Consider the following 19,090-nt stretch of genomic DNA (forward strand, 5'->3'; position numbering starts at 1 on the left):
CCTCCTGAGTGCCTGGGACTACAGGCACCTACCACAATGCCCTGCTAATTTTTCTATTTTTAGTAGAGATGGAGTCTCACTCTTGCTCAGGCTGGTCTTGAACTCCTGAGATCAAGCAATCCACCCACAGAGGCCTTCAAGAGTGCTAGGATTACAGGCATGAGCCATCGTGAGAAGTTTTAAATACTGCTATATTATGTCTTAATGAAGAAGCACATGTATCAATATAAAAACCATTCTGTGCATGCTCTATGTCCTTGACCATAGTCATCTTAAGGTCAGTTTCCCTTGAATGCTTTTTCTCTTGAGTGCCAGGACATTTTCTTGCTTCTTTGGGTAATCTAACACTATATCCTAGACATTGTCAATAACGAGTTGTAGTGAATTCGGCCTCTTGGCTTTCATTGTATCTCTCCAAAGAGGCATTGTTGTTGTGTTATGTTGTTTGTTGTTTTAGCAGACAATTAATCTGGCTAAACTCAAACTAAATCTCTCCTCTATTGGGTAACAACTGAAATATCCAAACTCTTTTTCTTCTATTTTGGGCACCAACTGAAATCTCTCTGTTCAATTCTTGAAGTCTGCCCCTTGCATGCATAGCTATGGGGTCAACCAGAGATTAGGATGGAGTTTACATACTGAATGTGGGACACCTTAGGTGTGGTTTTCTTCTCTCTGGGGTTGCCCCTCCTGCTTTTCCTCTACTCAAAGTCTGCTCTATGGGTCTCTAAGTTTTAGCCATCCACATGGAGTCCTCTGCAGCCCACCTTCACATGCAGACAATGGAGAAATTCACTTAGTGCTGGTCTCTCCTTCCAAGTGTTAACTTCCATATGGTTTCTGCCTCTGTTGCTCAGTCTGTCATGCCATCAGGAAGTGTTGTATGTAATATCTCATCCTGGGTTCATATCTGCCACCTGCAAGAATGCTGGTCTTAGAGGTCCTACTGAACCATTGCTGAAGGCAGAACCTGACTGAAGTTTTAATATGATCCCTTGGTCCTAGACTGCTGCCAGACCCCTCTAAGTGGCCTTTGCTTCAAGTACTGCCTCCTCCCCAGTCTCTCATGGTACCCAAAGCAGAGCTACCACAGGTGTCAAAAAAATATGATTTTAAGAATATGTCCAGACTTCTCTGATAGCACTTCTGCTTTTTTTTTTTTTTGAGACAGAGTCTCACTATGTTGACCTCAGTAGAGTGTTGTGCTGTCACAGCTCACAGCAACCTCAAACTCTTGGGCTTAAGTGATTCTCTTGCCTCAGCCTCCCAAGTAGCTGGAACTACAGGCTACAGGTGCCCGACACAATGCCTGGCTATTTTTTCCGTGCAGTTGTCTTTGTTGTTTAGCTGGCTGGGGCTGAGTTCGAAACTGCCATTCTCCATGTATGTGGCTGACCCCGTAACCGCTATGCTATGGGTGCTGAGCCTGATACCACTTTTTCAAGATGTAGCTTAATTTGTCTCCCCTTGAGTGGAATCCAGATGTAGTGCCTCACTTCTGACAAACAGCATGGCAGAATCCATGGGATCTGACTTCCAAGTGGGGGTTACACAAGAATGCAGCTTGTGTCTTGTGTGCTCTTTCTTGCACTTTCGCACTTCTTCCTCTTCCTTCCCCTCCCCGCTGGTCTATCCTCTCTCTCCCCTCCATGTGTCACTACTCTGGGCCACTTAGTAAAGACCTGAGCTACTTGCCAACAGTCTTGTGAGTGAGCTTGGAGCATGCTGCACCTCTCAGCCCCAGTCTAGTCTTCAGAAACTGAAGCCCTAGATGACAGTTTGACTGTTACTTCATGAGTGACCCTAAGCCACAATCTCTCAGCTAAGCCACCAGGATAATTTGTTACACAGCAAGAGATAACTAATACCATAACATCCCCTTAATGTCTAGTAATCTACAACAGCAGTAAGAATTTTTCTTCCAGCCTACTGTTCTGAGGAGCATTATCTTAGTAAACGGCACCAAAAGTCACCCAGTGATATATCATCTGGTGAAGCTTGAAAGATTTTCATCTATCCCACAAGTCATGCAAAGCCTCTAAACACTCATAACTAGAAATAGCTACAAAAACATAATCAACATTATTAGTTATTAGGGAGGTAACTGAAATAACAAAGGCTGACAGTCCCAAATGTTGATGAGGCTAGGGGAAAAAAAGAACTCTCATACATTTCTGGTGGGAAGGTAAACGTCCCAACCACTTTGGAATACATTCTAACAGTTTCTTATAAAGCATATAACTAAATTATGATGTGGCAATTCTTCTCCTAGGGATTTACCCAAGAAAAATGAAAGTGTATGTCTACACAAAGATGTGTACAGGAATAGTCACACTCTATTTATCGTAGTCCAAACAGGAAAAAGTCCAGATAACAACCCAGTGAAGGAAGAAACAAACTTTGATATATCCAGACGATGGAATGCTACTCAGCAATAAAAGGAAAGGAGAAATAACACACTCACCAACATAGGTAAATCTCATAAACATCACACCAAATACAAGAATCCACACACAAAATAGTACATAGATTCCATTAACATAGATTAGTAATTGCTCAAACAGGCAAAAATAATCTATGGTAAAGAATATATATATATTAGAATAGTGGTTGCCTCTGTGTAGGATTGTGATAGAAACTGGAAAGGGTCTGAAGGGAAATTTCTGGGGTGTTTATAATGTTCTGTATTTTGATAGGAGTTTGGAGTATACATTTGTCAAATTTCAATATATGGGGCCCTTAATATTTGTGCACTTCACTGTACGTAAATTTTGCCTCAAAAGAATTTACAAGAACAGTAAACATAATTGATCTCTAGTTAATGTGATGCATGCTAAAGCATTTAGGGGTGAGGTATAGTAATGTTGGCAACTTAGTTTGAACTGAATCAGTAAAATAAGGACAATCATGCATTCGATTAGCATAATGCTAATTGTGGAATATTAGATTGGTAGATGGGTGCAATTCTTTCAAGTGTTCAATTGTATGTTGCAAAATTTTCATAATAAAATGTGGAGAGAAAAGAAACAAGTTCTTACCTAGTGGATAAATTTGTTACAAGGATATTTAAGAAGTTGGTTTGATCATTATTGCTAATACTGCATTAAATGCCTATCAGTAAAAAAAAAAGGGAGAAAAAACTGAGCCCACCACCCTCAGAACCCATTTCCCCGCTGGGTTTCACCCCTTCAGCACCTCTCTTTTGCCCCTTGCTCACTGCATTCCAGCTTCACTTTTTCCTTTTTGACTCTAGAATATTCCAGAGTTATTTCTGTCAGAGGGCATTTGCACTTCCTTTTACCTGCAAAGCCTTCCTGTCTTTATTCACCTTCCCAGGGCTGAGTCCTTCAGTGGGTCCTGTCCTTCTTGTCCTCCAAGTCCTGCCTCAGCCCTAGCCTCACTGAAGCCCCCGCCCATCATTCCCAAATCAATCACCCTGATTGATTCTCTTCAAAGTTCTCATCACTCTTCTTAGGTGTTTTGTGTCAACCTTTATTTACTACCGGCTTCCTTACTAAACTAAAATCTTCAGGAAAGCAGTGACCTATATCCCCAGAGCTTAGCACAGTGCAGGGCAATAGCAGATTCATAGATTTTTGTTGACCAACAAAAAACATTCATGTGAAACTGGCTGTCATTTCCTTGTAGCACCTCTGATCCAAGGATCATTCATGTTCTTTTTTCTTCAGAGCATGACCTGATATATATATATATATATATATATATGAGGTATATATATATATATATATGCAAGTATTTACTTGTTGATTGCGTTCTCTGCACCAAAACACACACATAAAATCACAGGAGCGCTAAGGAATAAAATGCCCCCTTAGGGCAGGGATGAGGCCAGGTTTTGCTCACATCTGTATTTGGAGTGCCTGGTACAGCTAGGATTCACAGCATCTTTGGTAGCTCTGTGAGAAGGTTTGGCCCCTCCAGTAAGGTGCTGGCTTTTCTGTCTTCACCCTCTGTTCTCGACACTCCACTCCCACTACCATCCTGAAGAAGCCCAAAGGAGAGGGGTCTTTTCCATCTCTTCGTTCCCTCTGTAGCCTGTTAGTCTATTTGTAGGTTCGTTCATTCTTTCATTCACATGTTAATTCCACTCCTCCCACCTCTTCCCAAGAATCCAGCCAGTTTGCGCTGCTCCTTAGCGGTCTGGCCAGACACGCCTCCCTACTCCAACCCTGCCCCCCCCAAACCCGCCCCTTTCCCGCCCCTCCCCCTGTTCAGACCAATCGTGGCCTTTCAAGGGCGGGGCCTCGCTCTCCAGTACCCCTGGCGGCGCCCGCGGCTCCGGAAACGCTCTGCGGGGCTGCTAGGATCAGCCGGCCTCTGGCAGCTCCGTGGCGCTTCCTGCCACGCCAGGCCTGCCTGGGCCGCGCCAGAGCCACTCCGCCGAGGCACGCGTGTCAGCTGCTGCCGGGCCCGGGTGAGCGTGCGGGCCACGGGAGGATTGTGGGTGGTGCGGGAGAGAGTGCGAGGCCGTGGTGATCACGAGGGCAGCAGAAGGCTGTACCGGCCAGAGTGAGTGTGCTGGCCGCGGGAGGATGTACAAGGGGACGCGGGAGTGTGTGCGAGGCTAGAGTGAATGTGAGGGCTACAAGAGAGTGTGCGGTGGGGTCGGGCGTCTCTGGGCCTGTGGGAAGCTGCTAGGCCTTGAAGCTGGCCAGAGAGGGGGACGGGTCTGGGATGACAGTAATATGAGGCCCCAAGGCCTTCCTGTGGCGGGCAGGGGGCGGCGGTCATGTGCGGCAATCCAGGACGTGCAGAGGCCTGCTCTGCTCTTTGGGGGACGCTAGGGGCTGGGACCCAGTCAGGGGCAGAAAGAGAGGACCCCCATCTAAGGGCAAAGGAGGCTGAGGGGGCTTTGTGGGGGGATGATGATTAACAGACTTTTCCCCAGTCTGGGGCACTGGATAGCAAGCTGGGGATAGTTCCTGCTCAAGGAGTTCCTCCTTTGCTTTCAGGTGGGCGTCAGACCTCAGCTTGATGGGGTGATTGGGGGCAAATAGATCCTGAGACCTTGTACTATGCGAAGGCCAGTGCAGGGCCCTCTGTCTGAACAGGGCTTTTTCTCTCGCCGTCCTGGGGCCAAAGTGTCCTGCTACAGTGCTCCCCCCATTAAACTCTTTTGCTGGCTCCTCCACTCTGTATTTGGGTGATTCATTACATGTCTTTTTCCATACACTCCCCACTTGCGTGCTGCCCAAAGCCCATAGTCCCTTTCAACCCCCCCCATTCCTGGCCCTGTTCCCAGAGGGACCCACCCTGTTCCAACTGACACCCTCCAGCCAGCCTTGGCCTAGCTGGGCCAGCGGCCCTCTCCAGTCTCCTTGGTCAGTGAAACATTCCTCTTCAACCTCAGCCCCTACATTTCTCCTTTACAAGAGGATTTCAGATGGGATTGCTGGAACAGCCCCTCCTCTAGGTACTAAGGCTTCCCCTCCCCCCAGGCCTTTAAAGTAGAATTAACTTGCAACGTCTGGCACAGTTCAACATTCCCCCAAAATGTTATTGAATCTATATTTAGAGTTCTGTTGTGCGCTGATTTTGCTAGAAAGTGTGAATTCTCTTCTGACCATTAGCACTGACTCATAGAGTAGGCTCCTATTTCAGTATGCTCCTGGGCAGGAATTCTGTCTGATGAGAACTGGAGATGAGTGAACCTTCAGATTCTAGAACAACTCAGTGTTAAGGAAGTAGAGCCCCTCATCATAATCTTCTAGGGTGTTTGTGGAAAATGCAGATTCCTTGGCCCCACCAAGCCCGGCCACTCTGCCGCTTGAGTTCTTAGTGAACTCTGAACTAGATTTCCAACCCAATGATCCAGCCCTTGCCTAACTTCCCTAGGTTCCTTACATGGCCTGGGCCTCCTTGCTACTAGCATACCATCCCACCCCATCCCCAATTTAGAATCTTATGTCCAGTCAGTGTAACCTAAAAAGAGCTATACTTACAATTTATTTTGATTTTTTGTAAGATGCCATGCATCTTGAAGAAATGAGTACATAAACCTTTCCTCAATTAAGTACAACAAACTACAAAATCCCCTTCTGGTCTACCTTCTGGCTTTTTATAGAAGGGAAAGAAGATGGAAACCTAAACAGAGACAGACAGGTACCCAAGCAAAGTGAGAGAGGAACAGATGCCTTCCTTCCCACACACACAGAAAAAGACACACACAGATACAAATACCCTGAGAGAAACAGACTTTCCTAGTGAGACTTCCTCTCTTTTGGCCCTTCAGGATTTTGCTACTTCGAGTAGCAGCAAACAGTGCAGAGTGGGTCTTTTGCTTCCACCTCCTGGTGAGGGAGCATAAAGGCCAGGTCAGCTGATGTGGGGGTGGCTGGGGAGTTATATCCTGGCCCAGCTGGAATGCATTGGGATCTTCAGCTGGTCGTTCACTACACCAGAGGACAGATTCCTAAAAGGTGCTGCTCCTGTTCACCTGAATTACTTCAATCCAACAGGTGGGACCTTACCTGCAAGACTAATCTGTGAGAATCATTCCAAGCCATGATGAGTCATCCCTGTGCATCTCTTTTGGGTAAGTCTTGAGTGTCTGCTGGCCGCACTGTTAGGAAATCCTATGGATAGGGATATAAGATGTTAAGGAATATCATTTTGGTTCAGGAAGCACTTATATTTTCATATATTTCAGTGTTCCTGAACTGTCTTTACCCAGAGACAGTTATCTCAGTCCAAGCAACACAACTCAGGGTGAAAGATACTCAGTAAGGAGAACTGAATCCAGGTAGACATTTAGATGGGTAAGGGAGCTGAGGGCACTCATCTGAGGGAGATCTCTTATGAGTGGAAAACTATAAAGATACCCTGTAGGGAATATTAGCTCTGGCCCAGAATTGAAATAAACATCTCAAGCCACCTGTTGTCTTCTGGATAAACTGAAACTTTGGAGCCTGAGGCTATTCTGCTGCAGGTTCTTATTTAGATGCTTGAGGGAGTCCAGGTGGTTTTCAGAAGCCCTTGGAAGTTTCTAGAACCTGCCAGATAGGTCTTATTTGGGTCATCTTGCTACCTCTTCCCAACCCCAATGCCCAAGGAACGATGGTACCTGTCAGAGATTGCTTGGCTATTTATGCAATAGAATCAGTTGAATGCTGATCTTCTAGGCTCAGAAGCTACCTTTAGTAGTAACTAGACTTCCTTGAGGGGAAGAGAAGTCCTAAGTTCAAAGGTGACTAGAAAACATGTAATTATCCACCACTTTTTGTGATGTGGGATGGTTTTTGGCTCCTTTAAGTCAAGCTCTTTATTTCTCTTCTTTCAGATCAAAGCAAAATGATTATTTTGGGTCTCTTAATCTTTCTGAGTCCATGTAGTAAATTGGATTTAAATAAGTTGGTTAAATTTTACATTATGATCTTACCACACATAGTGGGAAGATTTGCTTACTCACATGAGCACCCATGTGTTAAAATGCATAATTTTTCAAATTGCCAGGCTCTTGATTAACATTGACATCATTATTTTCCACGTATTCTAGCAGCAGATGTTTGTTAAACAGCTGCATTGTACATGGTGCCTGGCTAGATCTAATGTGGCATCCACATTTGACCTTGATAGGGCCTTTGCTGTCTGGGAGTTTACAGACTTTAAACTATGTTCAGGCTCATTTCAAGAAGGAGGATAGCACTATTTACATAAGAGTTGGATATTTATTTTCCCATAGTATTTCTCCCAGCTTCCCTTTTCCAGTTGTGTAGAGGTATGCACAATATGAGATATGGGGCATGCTTTTCTGCTGTGACTGACATTACCCTGTGTGTTCATTAGGTGCATCACAATGATTTTTGTGCTCTGTCTGGAATTGCTCTGACCTGTGTTCCCCAAGATCCACTTTTGGAAGGCAATGGATACCTGTGTTTGTCACTTTGGTCACAGCATCCAGCTTCTTTTCTTGATTAGTTCTGCCATTTTAAAATGGAACAGTTGTGCAACATAGATCCTAAATTTCCCCACAGTCTCTGGGCTTGGTGATAATTTTAGTTTTAACTTCAGAGGACTCAATGTATTGTCTTTCTTAACAAGCTTCCTTTGCTTCTCCTGAAGCTGTTCACCTGATACACTTGGCTAGTTATGCAGAATTTAGCTTCCTTTTATGAAAGCACAGCCCACTTTTTCCCTGTGTTTTTATGAGTGCTTTCTAAATGTCTATATGTCCATGGGCTACTGTCACTGAGTGTGGTGCTCACACTGCCACTGAGAGCTGAGGCAATCTCACACTAAGTCCCCTGGGTGATCTGGTACAGGAAGGGCCACTACCCAAGAAAGGATAATTAACAACTCATTTGGGGGTTGTGACTCTAGGATTTCAGCAGTTAATCATGCCAATTAAGTAAAAACATTTTGATAGGATTTGCTCAAATGAACTCTTCAGGAAGATTTGCTCAATTAAATGTGGGTGGCTTGGAAGAAGTGTATGCATATGTGTGAGAGAGAACGAGAATGCTGTGTCTGTGTTACATCCATATATACCATTTGCTTAGATGACACTCACTGCCAGTCTGTCTTCTAGTATACAGTTATATATTATTTCTGTCTTCTCTGGTATGGTTGGAAAAGTCTGAAATCTTGGCAGCTGGACACTAAGCAAGTGAGCCTCTTGGAGCCATGGCCTCCTTCTCTGTAAAACACAGGTGGTGATGACCACAGGCTGCCATTATGGGATGGTGCCAGGGGAGACATGCCTCTCAAAACACATGTAGCAAATGCTCCCATTGCCACGCCCTCTCCACATACATTGATTCAATTGCCCCGCAGTTCGTCACATGCCCACTCGGTACCAGTAGCTGCTGTAGGCACTGGGGACTTGGGGTTAACCAAGAAAGAGGCCCTGGCCTTTGGGAGCTGACACTTGTCCTGGGGAAGGTCAGGTGGGAGCCATCACATTCACAGGGTAGCTTTTAGTTAGTGTTGGGGCTGAGGAGGTGACATTTGAATTGAGGCCTAAATTCTTAGAAGGAGGTTCCTACAATAAGCCATAGGGATGGTATCCAGGGAAGGTTTGGGTGGCCTTAAGGGTCACAGCCATGCCCTATCTAGGACTGAATGAAAACCCATGTATCTGGATATAACTGGGATGTGGAGGGGGGCAGGGAAAGGGATTGATGGGCTGGGCTAGAACTTGCAGAAGGGTTAAAGCATTAGGCTTCTGGCCTGAGGGCAGTGAGAAACAGTCTGTAACAGGTCACCTTTCTCAGAAGGTACGTACACAATGTCCCTTTTCCTGTTCCATTTGGCAACCAATCATCAGTATCAATTGGAAGTGAATTTTTAACAAAATTTATAACTAATTCATGACCAGTTCACTTTGTATTGGAAGGCAGATTCAAACCAGACATGAGAATTCCAGGAAGAATCCATTGGGCCAGCAGGGCTCTGCCTAGGTGACAGTGGGGCACAGAGAGGGCTTGGCTGCTGAGCACTGGAGATTAACTCACATTTGATGCCTGTCAGCCAGTTAATGGTGGCAACAGGGCTTCTGTGGGCTTTGGGGTCAGATGGAGCTTCTGCCCACACCAGTCCAAGGTGCTGATAGCTTGAGGGAGGACCCAAGGCACAACCCTATGGTCCTATCTCTAGACTTTCTGATCATTACCCTTCATGGACTGCTCCTTCCAGCCCTCTACCCTGCAGTTGCCTCTCCCATATGGGGATTCTGAAAGTGCCAGTCTTCTGATCTAACCCCTGTCTCCTTGGCCACAGCCCTTGTCTTCTTAGATGCTGGGCATCTTTCTTATCCTAAGTCTACCAAGATCTAATCTGTCATGGGATTAGAGCAGTGGTTCTCAACCTTCCTAATGCCATGGCCCTTTTAATACAGTTCCTGTGGGTCGCAACCCACAGGTTGAGAACCACTGGATTAGAGAAAAAAAACAAAGTCTACCAAAACTCTTTTAAAATTTTTGCTCTTTTCTGATACCAATGAAATTCAGCTTGGTTACTAAAATTTCCCTCGTTACAGAAACAGAAAGCAGACCTTTCTAGACCTTGACCCTATGTGGTCACACACACATTAAAGTACAGATGTGCTGATTCAAGCTACAAGTCATTCTCAGTTTTTTCCTTTTTTCTCCTAAAATGCAAATACCTACTTAGCCATCTTCTCCCCTTCCCATCCCCTTAAATCAAGAGTGATTACCTCTGTACCTTCTACAGAGGATTCACATTTTTGTAATCTGCCACACATCATCCTACATTGGCCACCAATTGGTTTTATATTTAAATCCTCCAATTTCTTCCTGCTATGAGTTCTAGGATTCTCCAGTGGAGATGTCAGAGCTCTGAGCCACATTGTTCATTTATCCTCTCCCCCATTTTTATGATTTTAGGATTATTTAGAGCTCATTCTATCAGTTACAGTATATTGTTTTCCATCCTTTATTTTCGATATATCTGTGTCTTTATATTTGAAGTTTCTTGATAACATATAATTGAGTCCTGTTTTTTTAATAGTCTGACAACCTCTGCTTTGTTTTTTCACCCTCTGCTTTTTGATTGTTTAGTCCAGCCATCTTGCTGTTTGTTTCTGTTTGCCCCATCTGTTCTTTTTTCTTCTTTCTCTTTGCTTTTCTTCTTTTGGATTATTTTTAGTATGCATTTTATCTCTACTCTTGGCTTATTAGCGTGTATGAAAGTCTTAGAGGGCTCACCAAAACATACAATCATATGTTTTACTTCTACATATGTTATAAACCACATACTACCTTGTTACTATTTTTATATTAAATGGTCAGTTGTTTTTTAAAGGTGTAAAAATTAGGGGGATCACTTCTCAGCCTTTTGGCTAAGATCACCGGTAAATATGGGGGTAGGGGATAAGAGTGTTTTATAGTTCCCTACATTTTTACATTCCTGGTGTTCGTGCCTCTGTGTAGATTCAAGTTTCCATCTGGTATCATTTTCCTTCTACCATGTTTCTCCGAAAATAAGACCTACCCAAAAAATAAGCCCTAGCAGGATTTCTATGCATTTGTTAAATATAAGCCCTACTCCGATAATAAAACCTAGTGATGGGCGTGGCTATGCAGATATATGCAATGCATTTTGGTGTGGAGAGGAAGATATCCCTGAAAAATAAGCCCTAGTGTGTCTTCTTGAGAATAAATAAATATAAGACAGTGTCTTATTTTCAGAGAAACACGGTACCTGAAAAACTTCCTTAAATATTTCTTTTTTCTTTTCTTTTTTTTGAGACAGAGTCTCACTCTGGCACCCTGACTAGAATGCTGTGGCATTATAGCTTACCACAACCTCAAGTTCTTGGGCTCAAGTGATCCTCTTGCCTCAATTTGTCTATTTTTAGTAGAGACAGGGTCTCACTATTGCTCAGGCTGGTCTTGAACTCCTGAGCTCAAGTGATCTATCTGCCTTGGCTTCCCAGATTGCTAGGATTACAGGCATGAGCCTCTGTGCCCAGCCTAATCTGCTTTTGATGAATCATCTAAGCTTTTGTCTGAAATCATTTTTATTTTCCCTTAATTTTTGAAGATTATTTTCCTTGAATGTAAAATTCTAGGTTAATGGGTATTTTTTTAGCTCTTTAAAAATGTCATTCACTTGTTTTGTGACTTGCACACTTTCTGATAAGAATTCAAGAGTTATTCTTATCTTTGTCCCTCTGTACACAGCAGTAGCATTTCTTTCCTCTGGCTACTTTAGTTTATCACTGGTTTTCAGAAATTTGGTTATGATGTATCTTTTTAAAAAATCTTGCTAGGGGCTGGGCTTCTTGGATGTATAAATTTATACTTTTCATCAAATTTGGAAAATTTTCAAGCCATTGCTTCTTCAACTATCTGTCCAATACTCCTCCCCATTTTCTTTACTGTCTCAGATTCCAGTTACATGGGTGTTTGACCACTTTATATTATCATCAGGCCATAGGCATACTGTTTGTTTCTAAAAGCTTTTATCCTCCCTGAGCTTCATTTGAAATAGTTTCTATTGCTATGTCTTCCAGTTCTCTAACTTTTTATTTTGTGTGGTATTTAATCTGCTGTTAGTATCTAGTGAAACTTTCATTTTAAATATTATAGTTTTCACCTCCAAAATTTGTATTTGTTTTTTTTTAATATATTTTACTTCTCTCATTATATTCCTGTTTTTCTTTCGATACTTGGGCATATTATAGTTAAACTGGCTATTATCCCTGTTTGTGAGTTCTGTCACTCTTGCCATGGGTCATATTTTTGTGCTTCATGGCATTTCAATCATTTTTGGTTGGATATTAGACATTATAAATATTATGTTGTTGAGTGTCTGGACTTTGAGTGGTAGGATAGTTATTTGTGGATCAATTTGATCCCTTTTTAAGCTTTTTAAAGGTCTTATAAGACCCTGGCTCTAAGAATAGATCAGCCTTACTACTAAGACGTGACCTCTCTGGATTCTCTGTTGAATGTCCCTGATGACAACAGAAGACACTCAATGCTGGCTGGTCAGACCTTCAACATCTCCCTACCTTTCTGTGTCCTGGGAATGGTTCAGCTTACAGCTTCCTGGTCATTCTTTTCCCAGGCTTTGGAGTTTCACTCTATGTGTGCATGAATTAGCAGTCAGGAAAGACTCAAGGGGAGCCTATGCATATTTTTAAAACTCATTTTTCTGCATAACTCACTCCTTTCTGGAACTCTGCACTGCAACCTTCCAGCTGCCTCAGCTGCTCTGAATGCTGGTCTGTGGCTCCTTGACTTGGCGAAGCCTCTAAGCACTGTTTGGTTCCTCCCTCCCTATACTCTGGATCTGGAAATTGCCCTCAGGCAGAGAGCTGGGGTGATGGTTGGGCTCACCTCATTTGTTTCTGGATTTCCGTGGTGAATCATGATGCTGTGCTTCCTCCTGTCCTTGTTACTCCATCACAGCCATAAGTGGACAGTTCCATCAATCCTTTTTAACATAACATCTTTAATTTTATGTAAAAGTCTTTCTGGAGTATCTGGGTTTTGTGGTTCTTGAGCTAGTGTCAAAAGGCCTCCTTTTCATTTGACTTGAATTTCAGTTGAATTGACATCACAACAGGAGCTATGTAACTGTTTCTTTGAACTTGCTGAAGTGGGAGCCTATGGTGCAAAGATGTCTGTGGTAGGATCTTATAATATTTCACACACTTTGCAATCTGGGAGAAAAAGATAACTTGTGCAGATCATTCAGATCTTTTATTTAGCAATTTAGTGTTTGAAGGTTTTATCTCTGAGGCTTATTTTTCTAGCTGTTTTATTCAACATTTCATTTTGTTGAGTATGTTAGAGAAATGTTGTCACCTGTAACTGTCTGGCTATTACATGGAGCAGTATTTCAGTGGAGTGCGGCTTTTAAGGGCTTCACTGCAGGTCAGGAAGCCCCAGTTTCAGCCCTTTGTTGCCTCTCTTCCCTCCAGTGGCCTGATCTAGTTTTTTGTTGCCTCTGTGAAGTTGGAAAGGCTATTTCATTTGCAGATTATTTCTTCTCATAACTTTTGATGTGAACATGGACCTCTTTGAGGCTTGCTATCAAGAGACCTATGGCTGGCCTGTCTCTAAGAGCCTGTCTCCCTACCTTTGGCTCTCTCCATCTGTCTTCTCTTGGTTGTGCCTTGGCTGGCAAATACCGGTCTTTTTGTGGCTCCCTCTGTCTTTGCCTTTCCCCCTATTGGAGGTTTACTTTCTCAGGCATGCCCATGCTCTGGCTTGCCACTCAGGCAGCATGTGAGAGAATACTCTGCAAGATCTAAAAGGAAATTGCTAGTCTCTTCCCAAGGGACCCAGAGACAGAACTATTGTCACTCATGGCTTTTTTCAGTTTCCTTAGCTCTACTTTGCTCCCCAAGGTTTTGCCTTTCCCCAGGACGGAGCCCCGGTAAACCAGGTTCTGGCAGTCCCTCTTGAGATGCCAGAGGCTCAGGCAAAGTGTGCTTCCTTCTGCCTTGCTTGTGAATCTGTCACTGCTCCCTGATTCTGGCCTCAGCCTCTACCTCTTGCCCCAGCAGGACACACAGCAGACTGTGACCCCCAGCCACTACCTTCCTGCCCTCCCTCGGCTTCTCTTCTGAAGGCTGCCAAGAAATGGATGGCCACTGGGCTTGGACTTCCCATCATCCAGATTGGGGAGCTTAATTCCCATCCAGGAAAGTGATTGAACTGAGGTCCCTTGGAAAGACAGTGGGAGCCCAGAGCTGCAGCCCATGTCTCCTGGCACTTGATCAGTTTCTCTTTTCAAGATTTCTTGCAACTTATGGTCAGATATCCATGTTAGCAACACATAACCCACTCCAGACCCTTAACCTCTTATCCCTGGTGTCACTGGTACTTGTCCCTGTCTCATTCTAGAATAAATGGAAAGACTGATTATCCTTGGGAACTCTTTCAGGATTTGGTGACATCTGACGATGTGGCATGGTACCTCACCAAAAGGGAGTGGCTGAGGCTGGACCCTGAGCAGAGGGCACTGGCATATTATGGGAACGTGACCTCCCTGGGTAAGGATGCCCCTAACCCTTCCCCAGATTTGTCATCTACTGTGGGTGGGGTGGGGACACTTGGCTAGCCCCATATAAGCTCACCTTGTCCCTGGAGTGTGGGGAAGCACAAAGGGTCTGCCACAGCTGGCATCTCAGAGTGGCACAGTTCCCCTCAAGTAAGCCCTCATGGCATAGAAAGAACCCCGCCTTGGTCTTTTATTGGAAAGGAAATTGGAATAAACTTGCCACTGTAATATAGAATACCCAGCCATTTGACTTGAATTTCTTTTGAGATAAGCTGACAAGATCAAGTTCTTGCTCACCCCTCAGGGTCTACATATGCAAGGTCAGGAGGATTTTTAAGAGGAGACTTTTTGAAGGTGTAGAAGTCTGTGGGTCTGGGAAAAGCAAGAAGTCTGATGTGTGCACACCAAAGGGGTACACAAGGAGAAGGTACGATGGGGGTTAGCTCCCCAGGTGGGCCCGTAGCCTGCCTTTCTCCAGTTCCGGGAAGGCATAAACTTTAGGAAATGCATTTGGACTAAGACTGAATAGAATGACTGAGGTCATAGCCAGCCTGATCTTTTGAGGACTGAAGGGGTTCCCCTGTTCTGCCACCATTCTGATGTCATCTCTGGCTGTCCCATTCCTTTTCTGTGGGCAGGAATTCCTGTTTTGAATACTGCCTTGGTCTATCATCTGGCACAAGGACAGGTGCTATTGGTATCAGACATTTCCATCGACATGGAGCCAGCTAAGTACTCTGGTAAGTAAAAAAGAAACCCAAGGAAATGTGAGGATATCAGAAATCCCAGGTGGAGAGTAGGCCCAACCAAGCTGTTGTGGGGGTGGGGTTAGAACTGGGAGGACTGGCTGAGCTCTGGGGGGCTTCAGGGTAGGGAGGGGAGGCCCATCACAGGAGGAGGTCCTCCTCAGGACCACTTCAGCAGGGAGTATCCAGGAATCAGGCCTTCTGCCCCTTGCTGCTTCCAGGCTTAGGCAGCAGTGTGTCAGGAGGAAGAGGATCCTCCGCTTGGGAGATGAGCCTCCTTCCTTTGTCCTGTGCAGACTGCAGTGTCTTGTGTTTATCGTTTCAGAAAACACCTTGGTGGCTCAGCACCAGACAAAGAGGGAAGGCACCCAGCCACAGGAGATGGCCTCCACAAGCTCCCTGAGAGCCACTGAGCCTACCCCTGAGGTCAAACAGAACGGGGACTCAGAGGGGAGGGGTGGGAGCCCACAGAACCTGCCCATAGAACATCATTTTGCATGTAAAGAGTGTGGGGACACCTTCCGGCTTAAAGTCCTCCTCGTTCAGCACCAGAGAGTCCACAGTGAGAAGAAGGGCTGGGAATGCAGCGATTGTGGGAAGGTGTTCAGGGGGGTGTCAGAGTTTAATGAGCACAGGAAGAGCCATGTGACCGCAGAGCCCCGGCCTGGTCCGAGTCAGGCCCTGGAAGGTGCAGGAGAGAAGAGGGGGCAGATGGAGCTGGAGGTGAAGCCCTTTGAGTGTGAGGAGTGCGGGAAGCGCTTTAAGAAGAACGCAGGCCTCAGTCAGCACCTGAGGGTGCATAGCCGGGAGAAGCCGTTTGATTGTGAGGAGTGCGGGCGGTCCTTCAAAGTCAACACCCATCTCTTCCGGCATCAGAAGATCCACAATGCAGAGAAGCTTTTCGCCTGCAAGACGTGCAGCAGGGATTTCCTGGATCGCCAGGAACTGCTCAAGCACCAGCGAGTTCACACCGGCCACCTGCCCTTCGACTGCGACGACTGCGGCAAGTCCTTCCGAGGGGTCAATGGGCTGGCCGAGCACCAGCGCATCCACAGCGGGGCCAAGCCGTATGGGTGCCCCCACTGCGGCAAGCTTTTCCGCCGGAGCTCAGAGCTCACCAAACACCGGCGCATCCACACTGGCGAGAAACCCTATGCTTGTGGCCAATGCGGCAAGGCCTTCCGCCAGAGCTCCAGCCTGCTGGAGCACGCACGCATCCACAGCGGCGAGCGGCCCTATGCATGTGGAGAGTGTGGCAAGGCCTTCCGCGGGCCCTCCGATCTCATCAAGCACCGGCGCATCCACAGCGGACTGAAGCCCTATGCCTGCGACAAGTGCGGCAAGGCTTTCCGCAGGAGCTCAGGCCTGAGCCGCCATCGGCGGATCCACAGTGGGGCGCGGTGCTGCGAGTGCAGCGAGTGTGGCCGTGTCTTCAAGAGGCGCTCAGCGCTACAGAAGCACCAGCCTACCCACCAGGAGTAGAGGAGCCCGGGGCAGCAGCCAGACAGGCCCCAAGGGGATGGCAGAGTCAAAGGAGATCAACAGTTTTGTAGTACTTAGTTATTTTGTCGTCCACTAGGTTGAGACCAATTTATACCGCCACCAGCAATTTCTGATTGTTCCCCATGATGGCCCTCAAAGATAGCTTTTCCATTTTAAACTTAGTCTGGCTAGTTTCACTGGCAGAAAGTATCATCAAGGTATTGAAATTTGCATGGCTTGAATCCCAGAGTGAGAGAAGAGAAGGCCAGATGTACAGGTGGAGCAGGGGACATGCTCCCCTGCCAGGGAAACACACACACAGCTATTCCACCGAGGGACCAATATAATATGACCCCTGCTTTCCCCAAGAGATCACCCTGAAGCATCTTAGCCCACTTGAATTTAGAAATTTTTAGGCGTGTAAGTAGAACACTCAAATGTCTTGTAATATTTAATTTATTAATTTAGTTATACTTGCCTATTATAAATCACATATAGAATAATATATTAATTTAGAAAATACTCCTTTTGCCACATTCTGTTTCATGAAATCATTTTATTCTAACTCCTCATGTGCATTTTTGACCTCACTGTCTTCACCAGCATGGGAGACCCTCATCAGACAGTGTCAAAGCACATTCAGTGACTTGGATCCAAATTGCACACAGTAGCACCGTGACAATCTCTGCATGAGGCTTTCACTACAGATGTCCTCCCAAGCCATAAGAGCATATTCACATAACATTAGAACAACTTTTACCTTGCCCTGTAACTCTATGATATAAGCACTCGGGTTCTTTCTCAGATGACCTTTCCAAGGCTTTTTATAAAACCACCATTGCAAGGTCATATTCCTACTGATGACTGAGTGTATACTAATGTCTTGTGTCCTTTCTTCTTAAACCAGTTCAATCTACTAACCCTTATACATATCCAAAACTAGCATCAGTTGGGGTTGTCTTGGACTAATGAATCTAGTCCTCAGCAGCAGCATTTTGTTCTAAATGAAGTAGTTGAGCTCATCCCCCAATAAGAGATAAGTCTCAAGTACTCACATATAAGGTGACACCTCCTTTTTGGAAATAAGGCCTAAATGGTACTTCCCCAGCCCTGTTTCCAACTCTGTAAAACAGGGGTCATCATAGCACTTACCTCCTAAAGACTGCATCGTGCCTGCAGAACATGGAGGCATATGCTCATTGAAGGCCATCTGCTGTCATTGTCATAGTTATTGCTGTCATTCTAAGGTTTATTAGTACCAGCCCTCCTGACTGCTAGTCTTACCCTCTTTCTCTCATGTGATGACTTGAACACCATCTCAGTTTTCTTGCATGCAGATTGTAAGTTCATCTCCTTTGACTAGTTATCAGGTTACATTTGGACATGTTGACTTTATATATCAGCTCTTTCTCTATTGACTACGATGTTCTCTTTTCCAATTTTATTGCTTTGCTCTTTGTAGCAATTTTATTACATTTTGTTGTATAAGCTGTTAATTTTTACATATTCAAGCATTCATTTTTTTGTTCATAATTTTCATTGCTTCTTATACTTAGATTTGATGACATTTTCTTCTAGAACTTTAATTACAAACAAAAAATTGAAACCCCTGCCCATCAGAAGGTGAATGCACCAGGTGGGCAGACTGGAGGGGAATAAGCCAGAGAATTGGGCTCTTCCCTTATCCAAGATGCAGATTCCATGTATATCTTTGGGCAGCACTTGACTATCCAACCTGGCCACTCAGGCACACTAGAGGTGCTTCCATCACAGATTGGCCAGAATACTCTGTGACGGTTCCTCGGTATAGCCCAGCAGCCTACAGCAGGGCTTGTCCTCACCCAGCTCAATGGGATGGTCCAAACTTGGTCTGGGAGCAGCCCGGCCATTCTTCAAGCTCCTGAGAGCCTTGGCAGTGCCTGGTGTGGATTCAGTGGCCGAGCAGCAGCTGCACCCAAGAAATATCTTGGGCACAGAAGATGCGCCTGACTGATGTCACATGGACCACTTCCTCATCCCAGCCAATGACTCTGCAGCTGGAAAGAGATCTGTTTGGTGGCTTCTGCTTTGAGCACCTAAAGGACAATTCATCCACATGTTGTGGCATAACTTCCTGTAGCCACACCTAGGAATGGCAACAGAGCAGAGGCTTAGAGAAGAGCTATGTCACTCGGGTAGCCTATGTGTCATGCTGGAGAAGCTGGCTGTACTAGGCCTGTGCTATGACATGCAGTAGCCATGCCCAGGAGGGACATTAAAGCAAATGTGTGGAGGGCAATGATGCCCTCCTGACAGCCTGTGTGGCACAGAATAGGAGCTGGTCACCTTGAGGTTGGGCTGTCATTTCCTCCCCAGGAGGAACTGCT

The 19,090-nt window shown here is 45.3% G+C and overlaps 1 protein-coding gene across 1 annotated transcript; it reads left to right on the forward strand.

Annotated features, from left to right (window-relative positions):
- The first annotated feature begins 251 nt into the window (after positions 1 to 251).
- On the forward strand, positions 252 to 18,144 carry ZNF275 (zinc finger protein 275). The gene is made up of 5 exons (XM_023508471.1): positions 252 to 277; positions 4,237 to 4,530; positions 14,340 to 14,488; positions 15,135 to 15,236; positions 15,568 to 18,144. The coding sequence occupies exons 1-5, from the start codon at positions 252 to 254 to the stop codon at positions 16,722 to 16,724; spliced, it is 1,728 nt and encodes a 575-aa protein (XP_023364239.1). The 3' UTR covers positions 16,725 to 18,144.
- The last annotated feature ends 946 nt before the right edge of the window (positions 18,145 to 19,090 follow it).

This window comes from Otolemur garnettii, unplaced genomic scaffold (genome assembly GCF_000181295.1).
Source record: "Otolemur garnettii isolate 467f Iridium unplaced genomic scaffold, OtoGar3 scaffold00249, whole genome shotgun sequence".
NCBI lineage: Eukaryota > Metazoa > Chordata > Mammalia > Primates > Galagidae > Otolemur > Otolemur garnettii.

Coding starts and splice junctions, on each gene's coding strand:
- ZNF275 (XM_023508471.1), top strand. CDS start 252: ATGTCCTTGACCATAGTCATCTTAAG. Junction 4,531..14,339: donor AGAAGGCTGTACCGGCCAGA/GTGAGTGTGCTG, acceptor GTCTCATTCTAG/AATAAATGGAAAGACTGATT. Junction 14,489..15,134: donor TGGGAACGTGACCTCCCTGG/GTAAGGATGCCC, acceptor TTCTGTGGGCAG/GAATTCCTGTTTTGAATACT.